Source organism: Solea senegalensis, linkage group LG3 (assembly GCF_019176455.1).
Source record: "Solea senegalensis isolate Sse05_10M linkage group LG3, IFAPA_SoseM_1, whole genome shotgun sequence".
NCBI classification, from domain to species: Eukaryota; Metazoa; Chordata; class Actinopteri; order Pleuronectiformes; family Soleidae; genus Solea; species Solea senegalensis.
Window position 1 is genome coordinate 2,063,386 of NC_058023.1, and position 20,263 is coordinate 2,083,648.

At 39.6% G+C, this 20,263-nt stretch overlaps 1 protein-coding gene across 1 annotated transcript; it reads left to right on the plus strand.

Annotated features, from left to right (window-relative positions):
• Window positions 1–580: 580 nt before the first annotated feature.
• Window positions 581–16,242, plus strand: LOC122766023 (calcium-activated potassium channel subunit beta-4-like). Its single transcript, XM_044020602.1, has 4 exons — window positions 581–805; window positions 3,801–3,971; window positions 13,296–13,423; window positions 15,351–16,242. Exons 1-4 carry the CDS (start codon window positions 641–643, stop codon window positions 15,676–15,678), a joined length of 792 nt encoding a protein of 263 aa, XP_043876537.1. The 5' UTR covers window positions 581–640; the 3' UTR covers window positions 15,679–16,242.
• The last annotated feature ends 4,021 nt before the right edge of the window (window positions 16,243–20,263 follow it).

The window sequence follows — 20,263 nt, forward strand, 5'->3', positions numbered from 1 at the left end:
GTAGGTATTAGTCTGTTTGTTGGTTGAATGGTGTTTGTCGGTCAGTCGGTTGGTGTTGATTGGTTGTTTGGTCAGCTTTGTCGGTTGATTTAACTTGTTTGAACTCTGTAGTGTTTTGCTGGATAAACTGGTGTCAGTGACGTCGTCAGACTGATCTGTTTAAAATGTACAATGTGACCTTATGACGTCATGATGTCAGGACTACAGTTACTGTCCAAATATATTTGACCACAAACCTGAGAAAATCTCTGGTGTCGTTTGAGGGAACAGTGAGTTCAGTTCCACAGTCGCGTTGTTTGTGTCGAGACAAATAAAAGAGAATTAAATTCAACTGATAATTATGGAACAAAGGGAGGAAGGAAGTGAGGAGGAGGAGGAGGAGAGAGAGAGAAAGAGAGAGATGATGATGATGATGATGATGATGATGATGGAGGGAGGATAAATGAAGCCTGAGGGAGACGAACAGATTCACAGACAGAAAACAGACGGTGTTTAAACTCAACAGTTTATCAGCAGCAGGAGACACAGCCTCCTCCTCCTTCTTCATCCTCTCCCCCCTCCTCCTCCACCAACACCACCACCACCACCTCCTCCTCCTCCTCTCCATGCCGGCGGAGGCAGCAGACTCCGCGGGGCTGCCATGGCGAAGATCCGGGTGTCGTATGAGTACTCGGAGGCCGAGGACAAGAGTATCCGACTGGGCTTGTTCCTGATCGCCTGCGGGATCCTGAGCCTCTTCATCCTGGGCTTCTGCTGGCTCAGCCCGACGCTGCAGAGTCTCCAGAGCAAGCCGGCCAACTGCACGGTGAGCCCGGCCAGCAGCTGCGCGCTGCCCCGCTGACTGCCTCCGGAGCCGCGGGAGCTCCGACACGGAGTCACCGGAGCTGACGATCACGATTTTAATCAATATAAGAACTTCTATTATCAGCGTTGCAGTGTAAAAAAACCGCATAATATTAATTTAATACTTTTGATCGAAAATGTGATCTCGTTAAAAAAAGTTGTTTTTTTGTTTTGTTTTTTTTTAATCAGACGATATCCATAATTATCGCGATAAATAGCAGATAATTAAAGTAGAAGTTTTGATAGTGAGTCAAAGTTGAATGTAAAAGTTGTGGGTTTAAAAAAAAAAATCGGAATCAAAACATTTAATAGATCATAAAATATGAAAGAAAATTATATATCGATATATATATATATATATATATACATACATATATATATATATGATGATTACTATTGTGATTATTAAGTTGCAATATTGAATACTTTCATGCAACAGTGGATGTTTTTAGCTCTAAATTTAGTAAATATTAATAATTAGAGTTGTAGTATTACATTTTGTTTATGTATGTACATATATATATATATATTTATATATATATATATATATATATATATATATATATATATATATATATATATATATATATATATATATATATATACATATATGTATGTATATCATACATACATATATGTATATATATTGAACAATATTGGTATTCCAGCGGATACCATACGGTTTGATACTAGTCGGAAGATTGATTTTTATATGATCTAAAAAAACTTAAATATCACAAACACTTTAATTAAGCACTGATTAAAAAAAGCATGTTGTTTTATTATTTATTTAATATAAAGTTGTTGGTAAATTGGGTTAACAGCTTAGTAGTTTAAAAATGTAAATCAGCTAATATTGTGACTGAAATGGGAGTTTCTTAAGTTTCTTATGGTTGGGTATTGCACGAAACCCCATAGAGAAAATCATTGATTTTGACATCACAGCACACAGGAGTTGTTGATCCACTGCTGCCTCCATCATTAACTTCAAATGTCTTATTTTGTTAATTCGGCCTTTAAAATCCTACATTCCGATTTATTTCAGTGACACCAAGTGACCACACGAGGCAGCTCCTATGTCCCCGTGAGCTAAAATCGTTGATTTTCTCTATGGGGTTTGGTGTGGGGGGGAAGAGTAAAATCTTTGACAGACAGTGGTGTTGATGAGGCAGAAGTGACAGGATCCGTGTCAGCGAGCTGTCAATCATCACTCACACTGTCGGTGTGTGAGGCGGATCAGTGACTCGTCTGTTTGTCAGTTATCTCATAGAGGGAAATAAAACGGATTAAAAAGAGGATTTTTATATTATATCACAGCAGCAAAATTACATAATCTATACTGTCCAGTGACAAGATGTTTAACTCATGTTTCTTTACCACAACTGCAAGAAATAGGTCATCATTAACTGTTTTAATTATGAATGAGTGTTTCTGTGATTTCAGGTTCCGAGATACGATTATTTTGTAGGTTTTTGTTCTTATTTAATTATCACTACATATATATATATATTTTTTTATATATATATAGATATATATATACACATGTATATATACATATACACATGTATATATATATATATATATATATATACATACGTATATATGTATGTATATATATATATATATATCACAATTTTTTTTTCTGAAAAAAAGATATTTAACGCTAAATCATGAAAATCTTTGGTTTGTTTGTCACGTCCAGGTTTTTGCAGAAACAACCGTCGAACATATTTCACAGAATCGATGGCGAAAATTTGTAGTTGTCGATAAGCGGCGAGCGTTTCTCTCTCCCCCTCCTCCTCCTCCTCCTCCTCCTCCCTCTCACTGTGTCACTTCAGAGTCGTGACTCTTTACGTCCTCTGTTTACGCAGCGTTTTGAAGCATTTTAATGTCATAAATTACAGACCGAGCTACTGCTGCTGCTCACTGTGGATGATGAATTCATGCCAGGCTGATTTATTTCAGCTGTTAGCTTTATGGCATTGTCCTGAAATATCGTTCATGCATTACAGAGAGTGGAAGTTTTTTTCTTTTTTTCCTTCACATGTGACACATAGAGAGAGAGAGAGAGAGTTCTGTCGCTCCCTAATCCACAGATTAATAATAAAACATAAATCTCAATACTGGACTTTACCGCATTGACCTCAAAGAGGATGAAGAGAGACTCAGATCTGCACAAGGTTCAGAGTGGAATTAATCTGTCTGTCAATCAGACTTTTTATACAGAATTACTGAACTCAAGAGATTTTTATATGGAAAAAATATGGAAAATCACTGAATTAAAAAAAATAATAATTTAAAAAAAGTTTGACATTGATCTTAGAATTCTGACTTTAAATTTTTGAATTTTTTTGAATTTTGCCTTTTTTTCTTAGAATTCGGAGAAATACACTCCACAAAAGAATTATTGCTTTAATCTCAGAATCTCAGACTTTTCCCCCCAGAATTCCGAAATAGTCAGAATTCTGATTTTAATCTCGGAGTTCTATCTTCAAACTTTTGAGTTCTGAAATCTCAGGATTCTCACTGTTTTCTTTGAAGTTTGACTTTAATCTCAGAATTCTATCTTCAAACTTTTGAGTTCTGAAATCTCAGGATTCTCACAGTTTTCTTTGAAGTTTGACTTTAAACTTTTGAGTTGTCTTATCTCCAAAAGAAAGAGTACACATGTGGCCCTAATCCTCAAATCAATTAAGTTAATTCAAATTACCGTTAGGTCACTTTAGTTCAAGTTAACCAAATTTATGTAGCTGTCACTTATTTAAGTTCTTTATTTCTTTGCTAACATGAAAAGATTCAGTAAATTTCTTAACAACGATATTAAACGAAGAATATATGAAGGGAAAGATTATAAAGTTCAAAACTTGTCGGCGCTAACACTGATGCTAATATCGCTCATATTTCTTGTTGAAGACGTAGTTTTCCTGCTCTCACGTCTTCGTCCTCTCGTCTCTCAGGTTGTGTCTGTGCTGCGTCCAGAGGAAATGTTCGAGTGCGTGTTCACGTGTGGCGCCGACTGTAAGGGGACGTCACTGTATCCCTGCCTCCAGATCTTTGTCAACAACTCGGAGTCCAACTCTGTGGCGCTGCTGCACTTTGATGAGCAACAGCTGGTCCTCAACCCAAAGGTGAGAACCCCAAATTCATAATTTGAGACTTTTTTTATGAGCAAAAATGTCCAAAAATTACACCTTTTATTACTTTTAAATTCTCTTTATTTGTCAGTTTGTGAGTTTATTTTTTGTTTCATGTCAATGCTGCTGATTAATTCAACAGAAGAAAAAGATAAAAACAAGTTTATTATAAGTATCATTTAAATATATAATATGCTATGAGGTCATTTCAGTCTCCGAGAGCCTGTTCATTTAAATGCAGATTACATAAATCTGGACTGTTTTCAAAAAAGCGATGAAAAGTGTGAGAGTGTTAAAAAGTGTTAAATGACTTAATAAATTCGTTTTCAGGAAAATATAAAAAAAATTAATCAGCTGTTTGATTAACACATTTTTTTCTTCATCTCGACCTACTACACATTTGCCCTGATTTTTACGATAAGCCAGCTGTTCAGGCCACATTTAGACGGTGGGCTGGGCTCTGTTTTTTGCCCCTCCCACATCATCAAATGTTCTACTCACATTCACAGAACCACTTTCAGATGTAAATTTGGACCAGGCCTGATTGAGCGTTCACAATAAATATTGTGAGTTTTGGACTGTAGCAAGGCCCTGTAACGCGATTCATTTGGCGGAAAAAGTTCAATTAAATATCACTGGTCCCAAATTGCCTAAAACGGCCGTTCAACCAAAGATAGCGGAGCTTCCTATAGGACTTATGGCAAAGTCGTCATTGACTTTTTGGATTGTCCTGACATGATTAACGCATGTACCAAATTTCATTCATGTACCTGAAACATAAAAAACGACTTTTATGCGTAAATTTCCACCGGGATTGATGCAGTCGCACAATTCTGGGAGGCAGGGGCAGGGAAAAGCCCTCAAAAACGTGATTTCGAGGACAATTAGAATAAGAAGTCTGTGCTCTGACCCTAATAATCATTTAAAAGCTGTAAGCCAAACTGTGGTGTTCCCCAAGGCTAAATGTTGGGGCCCCTACTTTTTTTTAACAAACTCTCTTTTAGACTCGTTTTTGTTTGCTTATTTGATTTTGACTTTAATCTCAGAATTCTGACTGATGCGTGAGTACACCAGGGTCTACGATATGTGACGCGTACTTCGGCACTCGCGGCATGTCCTTAAAAGTACACCGCGGGCTTTGATCTACTTAAAAAATGAATGAATGACACAATATCTCCTGACGTTACTTGCTGTACATGAAATTAGCACTGTTTGCTTTAGTTTCTGACATTTTATATACATTTTACATATATTCACACCCTCATAATGTGAAAAATGACTTTGTATTTGGGGTGGACGCTGATATTCTAATTCTAATTTCCTAATGTAATGAGTGACAAGACGTACGTGTGCGATGGTGTACACACACACACACACACACACTGCATCAGCTGTGATGAATTCCCTGTCAGCTGTTTAGTTAATGGCTCTCTCTCAGCTCCTTCTCTCAGTGTTTTAATAGTGTGTTATGTCTCGCGTGTCTATTTCTGTTTTGTCTCCTCGCGTCATGCAGCTGCGTTTTTTGAAAAAATCACCATCAGCCGTCTTTTTATCTGCTCACGGCTGCTGAAAACCCGGATTCTCATGGATTTTTCCACACGTTCACAGACGTGAGAGCACTGACGTAAAGGTTTTCCTGTTGATTATCGAGGCAAAGATAAACAAAAACTGTTGCTGTGACTTTAGAGATGTGTGAAAAAAAACGTCTAAATAAACGTTGGAATGTCTCAACTCTTCAGTCAAAATGGACAAAGACATGAGACGTTCGGGTGTCCACATGTGCAGTTGAGACACAGACAGACGGCGAGTGTCCATCCATCTGTCTGCGTGTGTGTGAGACCACCACTTCTCTTTTAGTATGTGTCTGGCAACGTCGCTATGGCAACCGAGTAAATATAGGGAGAGAGAGAGAGAGAGATGACGCCCCGGTCGCCATGGCGACCACAAAGAAGAGATGATGTGAAGAGAGAGAGGAAGAGAGACAGACAGACAGACAGACAGAGAGAGAGAAATACAAGTCACGCTTCATTCAGAAATCCTGGCTGATGTCACAGTCGCTCGCAGAGACTCTGACCTTTTCTGTACAACTAGTGAGAGACGGAGAGACACAGAGACAGTGAGACAGACAGAGAGACAGAGACAGAAATCTCTGACCAGGTCGAGTCAAATTTTATTCACACACAGAAAAATGTGTGAATCCTTGTTTTCTGCTTGAATTTTGACACCAAAACAAACTTGGTCACAAATATTAGGCTGAAGCTAAAGACTATTTTACATAATTCAATTCAATTATCTGCAGATTAATCCAGTAATCGTTTTAAATGAAATGTTGGTCAAACCTGGCAATGATGTCTTTTGCTTTTGTCCACAAACCAAAAATGATTCAGTTTTCAGATTTCTTTTGTTTTATGGAACAAAAAGAACAGAATACATTCACATTTAAGAAGCTGGGAAAACAGAGAAATATTATGTTGCACCTGAAGAGCCCTCGCGTCAAACATGTTAGCCTTCAGTTATCAGATGTTTAGTTTGTCCTCTGTGGGCCATTGTAGAAACATGGTGGTCCAAAGTGGCTGACTCTGTAGAGTTGACCCTGCTCTTGAAATGAAAAACAACAATATCAGGTGACTGTACACTGATTGTTTTATCTTAGATTTGTGCCAACTGAAAATAATTCCTCCTAAAGTTTAAACACTGGGCCTTTTAACCAGTCTGACCAGTATTTAATACAATAATAATCTGAAATGAGCATCTGTATACAGAGGTAGTACGAATAATTAGTCGGCCATTATTTGCCAATTTTTAATAATCAGCAGTGACATTTAAATGTATTTATCTGCAATTTTTTACCTGATACAATAATAGTGTATATATTTGCAATGCAGTGCAGACATAAAGTGTAGATTGGGAAAAACAGACCATTAGTGTTGTTCAATAATTAATCATTGAAGTTTCTGCATTATTTATTATCGTTAAAAAGTTATATTTCATCAAGTGGAGGAAAAAATTACGTATATGTACCCAAAATCGGCATGGAAAAATCCATATTTGTTGATTTCTAATCTGGATTACAACCCCAATTTAAGCATGTCTAACCTCTAACATGGCCCCAAAAACTGTAATTCACAACAGTAATTCTCACTGAAAAAAGATCCAGGATTATTGGACAGTGTTGGAAGATCCAGGACGGGAGAACACGTCGAGCTCCGTGACCTTTTACCTCACACACACTAATGAGGCGACACTTTGAGCGTTAATTGCGTCTGTAAGTGGACGCGGAGGTCGTGGACGGAGAGAGAGAAAGAGAGAGAGAGAGCTGCAGTTAATTGGTGTTGTGTCTATAGGGGGCGATTAGTTAATGGAGCCGCCTGTGGACCGATGACTGACATGACATTAAGATCAACAGCGGCGACACCGACAACTCTCTCTCTCTCTGCGGTTTTTAAACGTTTTTTGAAAACGTGTTTTCATGTAAATCCTCTTCACTTCAACCCTGGTGAAGGGGTATTATGGGATTTTTCAACCTTTATGTTCATAAGTGTCTGTGTTTTTAAGTTAATACAACATTTAGAATACGATAGAATACCCAAAACAGTCGGCAGACTAACCTGCGGCTTCCTCGACTTCCAGGCTAGCACCCTCTACAGCTATTATTTTTATGTTTATTTAATTTATATAACAAAGAAAATGTATATCTGCATCCGCTGCGACACAAGTATGGAAAATATTATGTTAATTTCATGGCAAAACAGACTGAAATGTATATATATGGGTCTCTGTGAGAGTGTATTTAACTAAAATCTTAAAATTTAGCTCTATTTCAGTGTGTATTTAACTCTTTCTGTGTTAAAGTAACATCAAAACAGTGACATTCAAACTAGAGTGTGTCTAACTTTGTCAGTGTTTAAAACTGTGTTTAAAACGGTTCATTGAGTGTTTGAAAGTGTTCCCAAAACAACAACAATAATAATAATAATAATAATAATACATCATATTTATATAGACGCTGTACAAACACAAAACAAAACAAAGGACAGGACTGAAATAAAACAGTGGTTAATAGACAGTTGGGTGTAAGCAGTTTTGAACAGGTGGGTTTTAAGTAGCGATTTAAATTATACAATGGCCGACATGGCAAATATCACATTAGCAGCATTAGCTAACAAACTTTAGCCGTGAAACACACTGCTCTGCTAACCTGCGATCGCTACGTTCCAGCGTCACCATTACGGCAGCGGTTAAATCTTGTGTTTTTAGTCACAAATCAACATTTTAACATCAATCTCCTCTCACTTCTTGACTTTCCGTCGACCGGGTATTCAAACTTCATGTGTTCATTTTACCTACTCCTAGTTTTTAGGAGTAAAAGTCTTTTAATAAATGACACATTACCAACAGAATGGCTCTGAGCAGACGAGGCTAGTCCATATATTAGTGTGATAACTGGACTGTTATTGTGACACACACACACACACACACACACCAGCTGAACCATCTGCAGCTTATTGAGGTCAAGAGTTCATTTCTGTTCAAAGTAAAAATGAACTGAGCAGACGAGAGTGAAATAAATGGACTGGCAGAGTTTTTTACACGTGAATGAGCTGCTGTGTGTGTGTGTGTGTGTGTGTGTGTGTGTGTGTGTGTTAATATATAGAATTAAGAGTTAATAATATATTCAAAACAAACATTTGGATGATGAATGATTATCTTAATAATAAATGTATTAACTTACATCCTCTGATAATCCCATTCAAAAACAAAAACAACATCAAGTCCTTGTCTTCAGACAAATCACGTCGACTTGAACTGAAGTCACACACGTGGGCGACGGTAGATCAGTGGTGGGGCAAGTTGTCTTATGACCCAAATGGTTCTGGGGTTTGATTCCCAGCAAGACACTTCACCCCACGTTTCTCCTCCATGTGAATGGGTTTGGAAGAGTAACTGTAGCTTTGAGTGGTCATCAAAGACTAGAAAAGTGCTGTATAAAGGCAACTTGGCTTGTAAGCGGAGGATCACTGGTTCAAATCCCCAGAGGTGAACAACGCACTGGTGCCCAACCCCCATTATGTCACACTGAGTGGAGTTGATTGGACCCTCTAAAGCAGGGGTCTCAAACTGAAATGACCCGAGGGCCACTCGGGTGTCAAGTTCAGTCAACTTTTTGGGGAAAAGGACAGTAAATAATAATATTTATGATGATATTTCAAAATAAAAGTGTCTGCATTGATATGGAACCATAAAAAGTTACAATTTATTTTGTAAACTTGGAATTAAGTGGCCGACCGTATGAAATTGAGCCCTCTGCTCTGAAGCCCACTAGTAATCCTAGTGCTGGTCCCAAACCCAGAAATGGTCAGGGTTTGAAACTGTGTATCACTCGTTTTTTTCAAAATAAAATTAAAAAACCTCAAAACAAAATTTCAAAGTAAAAGTCTTTGTTTTGATATTGAATGATGTATAGTCATTAATGATGCAAAATGAATCCATAAATAACAAATACAGAATTAAAATAGGAAGTAAATAACAACATATGGACGACAGTAATTAAAGCACTCAACCAGAGGTCTCAAACTCGCAGCCTGTGGACCACATGTGGCCCCCTCAATCACTATCATGCGGCCCGCCACTTAATACTGTACGGTATATAATACTGAGAGCAAAACAAGTGCTTTTATTTTGAAATTTGGAATGTTGGCGTATGGTCACCAATATCACTGTTGGTGACAAAATTATGGAATATTATGACATCATTTTAAGCTAACATCACAAACAGGTCACTTCACAGTGTCCGTCTATGGATGTTTTTGTATCCTTTGACTATGTGAGTGGTTATCGATTATGTATCAGTCAATGTTTAACCGATCAATAATCAACAATAATAATAATAATCCACCTCTGCCGGTTGAGTGTGACGGTGAGTCGTCAGATTTTAATTTAATCTAATAAACCTCCTTAACCCTCAGTCGTTTAAAGGAGCAGTGACGCGCCGCGTGTTTTTAAGCCGTGGAAAAGGTGATGATGATGATGATGATGATGATGAGAGGAAGGAAGAGAGGAGATGACAGTCGGTGGGTGGTTCCAGTTAACCAATTACAGCCAAGAGTAATTTCCTCATTTATGACTTAATTATGTCCTGAATGTCTCCTCACTGGAGAGCTGAGACACACACACACACACACGCACACACACACACACACAGACCTTTGACCTCAGACGTCTACCATCATCGTATTATTAATATTAACGCTGAACTTTGAACTCACACTAATGACTGACTGAAGAATGAAGAATGTCCTCACTTCTTAGTTTTTTACTGTCTCTTTGAGGACACGAAATGTCTGGAAATACAGATTTTAATTAATGAAGCCACGTGTGTGTGAGTGTGCGCCTGTGTGTGTTAAACTAATTAACTGTAATAATGAGGCAGAGGGGCCTCAGGAGCTCCAGGATGTTGAGGGGAGCCTCGGCGTCTCCCTGCCCAGCCAGGAGCTTCTGCCTCTGGGGATACTCTCTGCCTCACTCGCCTCCCCTCCCTCCATCATCCATTCAGTTTTATTTATTTATTTATTTTTTAAATCACAAGAAACAAACATTTTTACTTTTTACTATAACAGAAAGTGTGAGTTTTTTTGTTTTGTTTTTTTTACTGACAACTGAAAACCGGGGAAGGGTTGCTGGTTCAAATACCTCTGAGCAAGCTGCCCAATCCCCCTTTGCTTCACACTGATTGTGATAATTGGACGCTCTAAAATAATTGACTCCTGCTCCTAGTCCCGGTCCCAATCCTGGATAATTTGGTAGGGTTGCGTCAGGAAGGGAATTATTTTTAATGCACATAAAAATAGACTTATGGAAACACACCTTTTACACACACACACACACACACACACACACACACCTGCTAAAATGAGTGCAGACTGAACCTGCTGATTCATCTCTGTCCTGTTCATCCACTCTCCAGAGACAGGTGGACACACACACACACATACACAGACGTGGCCTGGGGTTAATCTGTTTATTCATGTGCAGAGTTGGAGTCAGACAGAAAGGCAACAGCAGGTCATTGAACACACACACACACACACTGATCATCTATTTAAATTCATAATGAGCTTGTATGAGACAAAGGGCAGCTGTCTCTCATCACGTCACCACAGTCTCCGCTTGTGTTCGTTTATCGTCAGAAACAATCAGACATGATCACGTCAGTAATTATCTCCCAATACCGATCGTAAAAAATTAATAATATCAATTTATTCAAGTTAAACCCAGAAAATTAGCCCAGATTCTCTGAAACACACGTTGTAATACTGCGAGGGGCCACAGGTGGCGGCCTGTGTTCTGATGTTGTATAATGTCAATTTCCTCGTTACAGAGTGGCCACTGCGGGGATAAAATGGACAAACATAAAGATTGCTGTCATAAAAAAATGCTCAAAATTGGAATAAAAAGCATTAGTTTTTAACACATTTGTGTTAAAAGAGTTAAAGATTTAGATATTAAACATAAGATAGTATTAAAAAAGCCATTTTTGTCCCTTCTCCACCCAAATAAATATAATCTGGTGCAGAAAAAAACCTATTTGACCCATAAAATGAAGAAAACATCAGAAACTTAGTTTGTTGCATTTATGAAATTTAAAAAGTAGAAAAAAGAAAACTGTGGACATTTCATCACTGTTTTTACCTCTGAAATAAATATTGGAAAATTGGATAAACACACATGTGGCTGTAGAGCCGGAGGTTGAACCCCCCCTGTCCTAGAAAAGCATTAAAACAATTTTTTTTACAAACTATTGTTTGAAACAGAATGTGTGTAAAAAGGTTGTCTTTGAAGGCACAGATCAATACACACTCTGCATTGATCTCATTAAGGACATTTGTTGAGACCTCAAACACACACACACACACACACATGCAACTGTAACCTCAGCCGGGTGTCATGGCAACCGCAATCATCCAGCCGAGGCGACCCACTTTTGATGTCATTGGGACGAGGTGCGTTTGATTGGCCCGGTGATAAACGGCTGCTGAGCTGAGCGAGCGCGGCGGTGAGCTGACAATGACCTCACACACACACACACACACACACACACACACACAGAGTACATGGACGAGATGCAGTGAAACAAAAAAGAAGAAACAATTCTAGTCACAATGTGAAGACAGAGATGACGTTTTTTTAAAAAGTACATACACAGATAAATCTAAGTAGTACGGTGGCTCCTGAAGGACAACACACACACACACACACACAAGGAATACTTAAAGAAAAATACTAAAGGTGCTCCAAGACTAAATTTGATTTGATACACAAAAATATCACATAGTTACTCATGTGAGTAAACATAGTTACATACTATGTTTGACGCCTTCAAGTGATGATTTGTAAACCCGTGTTATTTTTATTTTTTTACGCCATTCTTGGAATTTAGCGCGTGGCTAACGTTAGCGTCACATAAGGCAATAAAGAAGAGTCCGTTCACACACACACACACACTACAATCACATCAACATAGAAACCAGCTGATTCTTAGTTACATTTCTGGCGACAATCAACCTCCTGCAAAGTGAACCTGTGTGTGTGCGTGCATGTGTGTGTGTTTGTGTATGTGCGCGAGTGTGTGTGTGTGTGTGTGTGTGATGCAGATCCCTTGCGGGGCCAATCAGTAAATCAAACACTCATTTTCTTCTGACCCCATTACTGCGCCCCCTGCTGGGTAATCACACTCATCTTCATAGAGCGCACAGTGATGTCGTGTCCTCTCACAATAACCTTGCCATGTTTGTTCGTCAAGACATGAGAGTGAGAACAAGTTCAGGAAGATCCACAAAAGTTTTTATTGGCTGGGAAATGGGTCCCAGAACGCCAGCCTTTCCTTTGTCGTATATATCTTATTCTTCTTATATGGAGTTTGTACACAGCTCACAAGTCTTATTCTACTGTTTTATGGTGTATTTCTTACAGTACCACATACAGGCCTGGCATAGAAACAATGCTGTGTTTATGGAAAACTTTAGAAAAGGGATTGTAGAGGGAAAGTTCTGTTTCTGTTTGGATAAGGCCTGAATTTCACCTTACTGTCAGAAATGTACTTATAGTCCCAAAATCTATTTATAATCCCAAATTCTGTTTATAATTCCAAATTCTACTTATAATTCCAAATTCTACTTATAGTTCCAAAATCTACTTATAGTTCCAAAATCTACTTTAAGTTCCAAAGCACCTGTGTGTTTGTGGTCAAATGTCAGAAACAGCCGTTCAGGTTGACGACATTTTGCGCTGTAAATTTTTTGATGTCTTTGTGCGTCTCAGTGTTCGTACGTTCCTCCCTGTGAGCGAGACAACCAGAAGAATAAAGACAGCGTCCTGTGGTGGGAGGATTACTTCACCAAGGAGGTCAGCAGCCAGTCGTTCACCTGCTTCTTTAACCAGCAGAGGAGGTGAGGAACACACACACACACACACACACACACACACACACTGGTGCGGTCTATCTGAAGGTGTGTTGCAGATAAATTGGAAACAGGAGGATGTGTGAGGTTGTGAAAATTAAAGATCATTGTTGCCACGGGGAGATTACGGGATGGCTGTGTTGCAGCACAAAAACCTCCTCTACTTCACATTATTACAGCCAACGATCTCTGACCTCTTTTTGAAAACCCATCTTTCACGAGAAAATGTTCCAGCAGAAGACTGTAAAACAATAATAATACTGTCGGGTTGAACTCTGCTGTTCTTCTGCTCCATTTACAATCTTCTGGTCACTAAATTCTCTCTGGTCAGATGTTTTTGCTGTACATTAATCCTCTGGGCTGCTTTTTTTTTCTCTGCTAACCCGACATAAACCTGACACTTATCACTTTCCACTGATTATCACTTATTTTTTTACTTATACAACACATTTTTGTTTTGTGTTTGACACTAAACTTGTTTACGTGGACTATTGTTTTTTGGACAAAATGGGCCCTTGAAAGCTAATGTAGTGAAATGTTAACAATCGTGATGTCATCTGTTGGTTCGTAAACTTCATTCTGATTATTAATTCTTTAATTTGACATGACTATTCAACACACATGTCTTCAAAGTGTGTTAAATAGTTCCAGTGCTTCTCTGGAATCCAAAGTTCTCATCACCTCTGAAACAAATACAAAGCCCCCGTGAATGTTCCAATTCTTACTCTTAGTCTCCTCGTCCGCCACGTCCCCCCGGTCCCTCATTTACGAGGCAGAGTTTCCTCATCTTGATCCTTCTGGTACAGAGATAAAAATAAAACCCTCGCCAAGGTCACGGGTAAGTATCGCCTCTGAATAATGGCAGGATTACGCCAAAGAAAATCTGTTTTTACTACCCCATCTCATCAATTTTCTGTCAAAGCAGTGACCTGAATAAAGAGGTAAAAGTAAGTCGTGCGATCATAATATCAATCTAGTCTTTTCTCTTTGTTTTGCAAATGTACTTTTCTACTGTTTCATTGTCAAGATACAACTGTTTGCTAAATCTGAATTAGAACAACACACAATCTATCACAGATTTATTATATGTCCGAAAGTATACAGACACAAAGTGCTTTACATACTCGGTCAGTAGGGGGCGGTCATGTGAAAAAAAAAGGTAAGAGTTCCTCTTATGCATCTATTTATTAAATGTTTGCACCATATTTCACATCAACCTCAGGGGCCCTCGGCAATCGGCCCGTGTATTGGCGGCCAACGGATTTTTCGGCTTTGCATAGCTTATTTTGTTGTGACGCGGGATCTTCAGTTGTGACACCGAGTCTGTTTCCTGCTATGAAACTAGTGAATTGGTGTAAAGGCGACGTTTACGACTGTGTGCGTGAGGGGAAAGGTGTGTGTATGTTGTAAAGTGTACAAAACAATATACATAAGGCCATGCTGCTGATCTCGCCACACTGGCAGCGTGCCTGCAAAGGAAAAAACAACAAATTAAACCAAACCCAACAACTCAGGACAACTCAAACCATACCAACCAGAAGCAGCAGAGGGAAGGGCCGAATGGGCCACAGGGCCTTGATTATATAGGCCTGGGAGCACCGACCCAGGTGTTCCCAGTTGACACCAATGAAACCCCAGGCACAAAACAAACACCAGACACTTGGTGACACCAGGGGTCGCCACAAGACGAATGTCCACATTCAGCGCTCCTGACTTCCGGGGACAGCGCAACAGCGCCCATCATAGCGTGCACCAATGATCGTAACTGGGAAATTACGACTTCCATGTACAAGTGGAACATGCATTGGTCAGAAATTCCGACTTTCTGACTTAGCCACAATTCAAACAAAGTAGAACTTTTAAATGTAAGTATTTCTCTAATGTCTCTACCTGAATGTTTTCCATGTGTTTTCAGACCCGATGACGTTCTGTGGCGCCGCTCCCACGACACCAGCGTCCTGTTGCACTGTGTCCTCTGGCCCATGGTGTCGCTCCTGCTCGGCACACTCATCGTGCTCCTGACGGTGTGCGCTCGCTCCCTCGCCGTCCGAGCTGAGGCCCTCCAGAAGAGGAAGTGCTCCTACGAGGTCTGCCAGGACTTTTCCGCTGCGGCGTCTGCGGACCGCCGCGCCGCCAAGGCGTGCGACCCAGCCTCGACGAACTCTGACCCCGAGCTGTCGTCGCCCTCGAGGACCCTGCCACTGTTTGCGGTGCCGGTGCGACGTCGCGATCGGGAACACTAGGACGGAACGGAAAGTGTTTTTTTTTCCCACGTCAACACGTTGACTCTCTAGAGATGCTGACGAGCCGGTGGGCGAAGAAGTCGAGTCATCCGAGGCTGAGGGCGTCAACGACGACCCGCTGCAAGTCTGGTATGGTTTGTACCATCAAAACAACGAGAGGTGACTATGGGAAGTAAACGAGGAGACGTTTCACGCTGTTCCCTGTAGATCTGAGTAGATCTTTAACTTCAGCGAGGACCTTTCGGATGAGACGAACCCTGCAATTGCGTGTTCTCCTGTTCTAGAGTTGTCTCAGGTGGTTCTTCACCGGACACTTGGCTCTGTTATTGAACATCAGGATTGACTCTTTACCGACTCCTTAACTGTAGCTCCTCCTATTAACGTAGTTTACATTTGAGTCCAAGTAGCCATAAACGTGTAAATAGAGCCAAAGTCGTTGTTGTCAGGTTTTAGCATCCATCCCTTCACCTTTTTATGAGTCAGTGAAACCTGTAACAGAGGGTTTCCTTTCACTACTTTTCCTTTGTGTTTACTCTTAATTTCACTAAAACACCTTGCGTCTTGTTCAACTGTTGCTTTCTTCTCCTCCTCCTGAGGTTCATCACAGTCAAGATTAGCAATACCCAGTGTTAAAAACAGTGTTTTATGTATCAGTATCTCCGTGTTGTAGCAGAGTTTACACCAGCCGACAGATCAATGTAGCATTTTAGTGTTAGAAATGTAGAAATTCTCCCCAAAAAACAGGGAAATAACACTGAATGAAAGGAGGTTAATTTAAAATAATTGAACTTTATTATTTATTCATGTATTCACATGAACCGCTGACTCATCCCAGGGCCCACGAGTGACTCCTGTTGCTTCTGGGACTCCCGATCGCCGGCCTCGTTAGTGACAAACCACATTCAGAGGTTCAGTGAAAACAACTTACAGCAATTTTTTTTTTCCTCAAGTGAAACAAAAACAAAGAAAACAGGACGTGTGTGTGTGTGTGTGTGTGTGTGTGGGCTGATGTATAAACGGCTCGGTCGTGCCGCAGTGTGTTTGAGATAGATTTTTTTTTACTGCACCACAACAGAAAGAAAACATAGCAGATGATGATCATATTATTTGTATTATTTGGTATTTTTTTTGTTGTTGTTTTGTGCCGGTGTAAAAATCATCATTAACACAGGAGCACAGAGCGAGAAAGAGAGGACGCGGTGAGATTAGTCGGCTTTAGCAGAGCTGCAGTCAAAGCTCAGACATTATGTTAATGTGACATTTTCTCTGTTTGTATCATAAATTAATGTGACAAAGGTTCCGCTCATGTTGTCGTCATGCACACGCGTGTGTGCTTTTCCACTCTGTCACATTTTAATTTACTGTAAATATGTACATATATGTATATATGTACATAATGTATATATATATATATATACAAATATGTATGTACATATATAGAAAATGTCAAATGTATATATATACATATATATTTATATTTGACATTTTGTTTACTTTTCACATTTTCCACTCAATATTTTCTTTGTTGCCCAAATGAAAAAATGTGATGGAGAAACATTCAACAAATCCTATTTTGCAATCTTCTGACGCCCACACCGTGTCATCTCAAACTCCTCCGCACGAAAACATGAATCACAAAAAAAGAAAAGAAAAACTGAGCTCAGCAGATGCTTTTTATTTTTTTAATTTGTTCAAATTTCATTGTACACACAGATATTTAGTTTATTAGCACTGATGAATATTTATAAAAAAAACGCTGTAAGTTTCATTGTGGTGTTCACCAAGGCTTAACTTTAGGCCCCTTCACCTTTTTACCAACTCAGTTGTTAACAATGTTGGATGTTGCGATGGATGTGTACGTGCAGCCTCTTAGTAGAACAACCAATAGCAGGCGCCCTCTCTCTTCACCTGAACTGTCCAGTGATTGGTCAAAGTCTCTCGTTATGGGCCAGATGGAGCTGGAACCAGATTCTAGAACCAAGACCTGAAATGTTTACATTTTGATCCAGAAGAACTTTCTGGATCTGTATAGAACTTTACCTGCTTATAGCTATTACAATTTTTACATAAACGTGACAAAATCCATCCTGATCTGTTGAGATGTCGTTGCGATATACACATCTGAACTTTAAAATCGTTGAATTTAAATTGTCACCAAATCCGTAATCTGGATCAGATCCAGATGAAACTTGGTATAATGTTAGAGAGTCCGCTCTTGTACACACATAGCAAATTTTGTTCAAATCCGATGAGTTTTGCAGCTTTGTCGCCGATTGACATTATACTGTATAGGGATTTCTTGGAATTTGTATCATTTGTGTGACGTCATCAGTGGGTCGATCCTTACCAAAATTTAATGGGAGCATACTTGGGTGACCGCCGACCCGTTGCAAACATTTCGGATTCATCCGTCAAAAAACTGTAGACAGGAAGTTGATAAAAGCAGAGCTAATAACCACAGATATAGGTCGCCTACCCAGCTTTAAAATAGAATTACTCTAGTAGTATGAATGTAGGATAATAAATGCCAGAGAAGTGTTGATCACATCTCTCCAAACACCGGTGACGACCATGTAAGAGCTCAAGAGGAAATGAACGGTCACCGCCTCTGGGCCGTTTCCTCACAACGCCTGCAGCGTAATGAGGACAAAAACTAGACCATGTGAGTAAAGTAGGCTGCTTTTCTAAATCCCTCTAGTGCAATATGGGTCCATGTCCGTCCACAGACAAGTTAAAGCAGATTTCTGTAGACATTCATAAAAAAAAAAACCTCCAGGGTGAAAAAATTAAATACAGGAAAGTGAAGTTTTTGAGAGTTTGCAAACGAGGAGGAGGATGATTTTTTTTTTCCTGGCAACACAGAAGATCAGAAAGTGGTTTTATTCGTCTGTTAAATATAGCGCGTGCGAGTTTAAATAGCCGACAGTGTCGTCGTTTATTGTGATGTCACACGTGGTGAACTCGGCGGCTCGTCCTGTCACACCGTCGCTCCGTCAAACGTCCCTCACACACACTCTGTCCAAACATCAGATCTGCTGCTGTCACTTAACATAAGATAATCCATCCACCACCTTTTCCCACACGCTCGAAAAAAAAGTCTAAAAATGACCTGGCACGAAGCTACCCGTCGCTTAGCAACAGCAACAAGGCTGAGCGTCGACGCTGCCAACGAGGAGTGAGAGAGAGCCAAAACTCTGTGTGTGTGTGTGTATGTGTGAGTGAGTTGGTGTAAAATGTTGTTCTTGTTGACAAAGTTTGTTTCTTACTGGCGAGTTCACACGTACGTAACGGACCGACATGTTTTATGCCGTTCCACACAGAGACGATGCGAGAGATTTTTTGCATCCGTCTTAAATCACGTAAATCGTACGATAACAATCCTGCAAAACTTCTGTCAATTTCTTCATTTCAGTTGCTGTGTGGCATTGTAGCTGTTAATCACACATTAATATGAATGTAGTTAGCTTAGCATTAGTGCCCGAAGAGTAGTGGTGGTAGGGTTGTGTTGACTTGTCGTACTAATGCTCCATAAGACTCGTTTTTTTTATCCTCAAGTCAGAGTTGCTTAACCCTTCTGTTTCCATTCTGCCAACACTTAATTTGCCATGCGTACTTCTCATTAGTGTAACTCGCCCCTATGTCAGCTGACATTGCACCCTGCGCGACCCTCATGTGAAGGATACAGCTGTAGAAGATGGATGGATACTGGAAAGCAGAGAAATTGAGCTTTAATTACGCCCATATACTCTCATTACGGTAGAACCTCACGTCCATGAGACCCGAGCGTCCAGTCGTTTGTGACGTCAGCTTCTCGGTACCGATTGTTGATGGTTGAAAAACTGTCAGATATGGAAAGTGAAAGTTATCTTGGATAAAAGGCAGAAAGCAGAAGAACTTTGACAACGTTGCAGTTCCACACAAATCCAAAGCTTAACGTGTAACTAAACCCCAATCCACATTTTCCAGGCAGGTCTAAAACAGTGTATATGTTTATCTATCTCTGCTCACTTTTTGACATTTTTCAAAATTTAGCCATTGGGCTTTTGAGTTAGCCTCAGTAGACGGGTTTAGTTGCCCTTTAAGTACAAAAATTAAATGACAAAAAGTTATGTTCTCCATTATTTATGCCGACACGAAACTTTGGTCAGAGTTAAGTTGTTTTTCATTTCTGCGCTGGCTCTAAATTCTACTTTTTTGTGTCCATTTTATCACCTAATGTCCTCGGGAGAGAAACAGAAGCAGTAAACACTGATGTAGCTTCATGAAAATGTAATTAAACAAAAGCCATTTCCACTTTTCAACCCACCTACTCCTTCCTTCCTTCCTTTCTTTCTTTCACTACATTTATAACAAACAAAAAAACGACATTGTGTCTCCGCCCCTCTCCAAAGACTACGTAGCTTCACCGTAGCATTTTTGTGCACTTTTTACGAGCTGTTGTTGTCGTCTTTTACGTACCCGACGACGTTTAAACGTTTAGATTTTTATATCCAAAGCCATAATACGCTGAGCTGTGAACTGCAGTAGCAACTTAACGCTGTGTTCCGCTTCATTATTATGGCATTTATTTTTTTAAATATTTGAT

Excerpts from the sequence above, each read along its gene's own strand:
- LOC122766023 (XM_044020602.1), top strand. The coding sequence starts at position 641 with ATGGCGAAGATCCGGGTGTCGTATGAGTACTCGGAGGCCGAGGACAAG. Across the intron at positions 3,972-13,295 it reads AGCTGGTCCTCAACCCAAAG|TGTTCGTACGTTCCTCCCTG; the intron begins GTGAGAACCCCA and ends TGTGCGTCTCAG. Across the intron at positions 13,424-15,350 it reads TTCTTTAACCAGCAGAGGAG|ACCCGATGACGTTCTGTGGC; the intron begins GTGAGGAACACA and ends ATGTGTTTTCAG.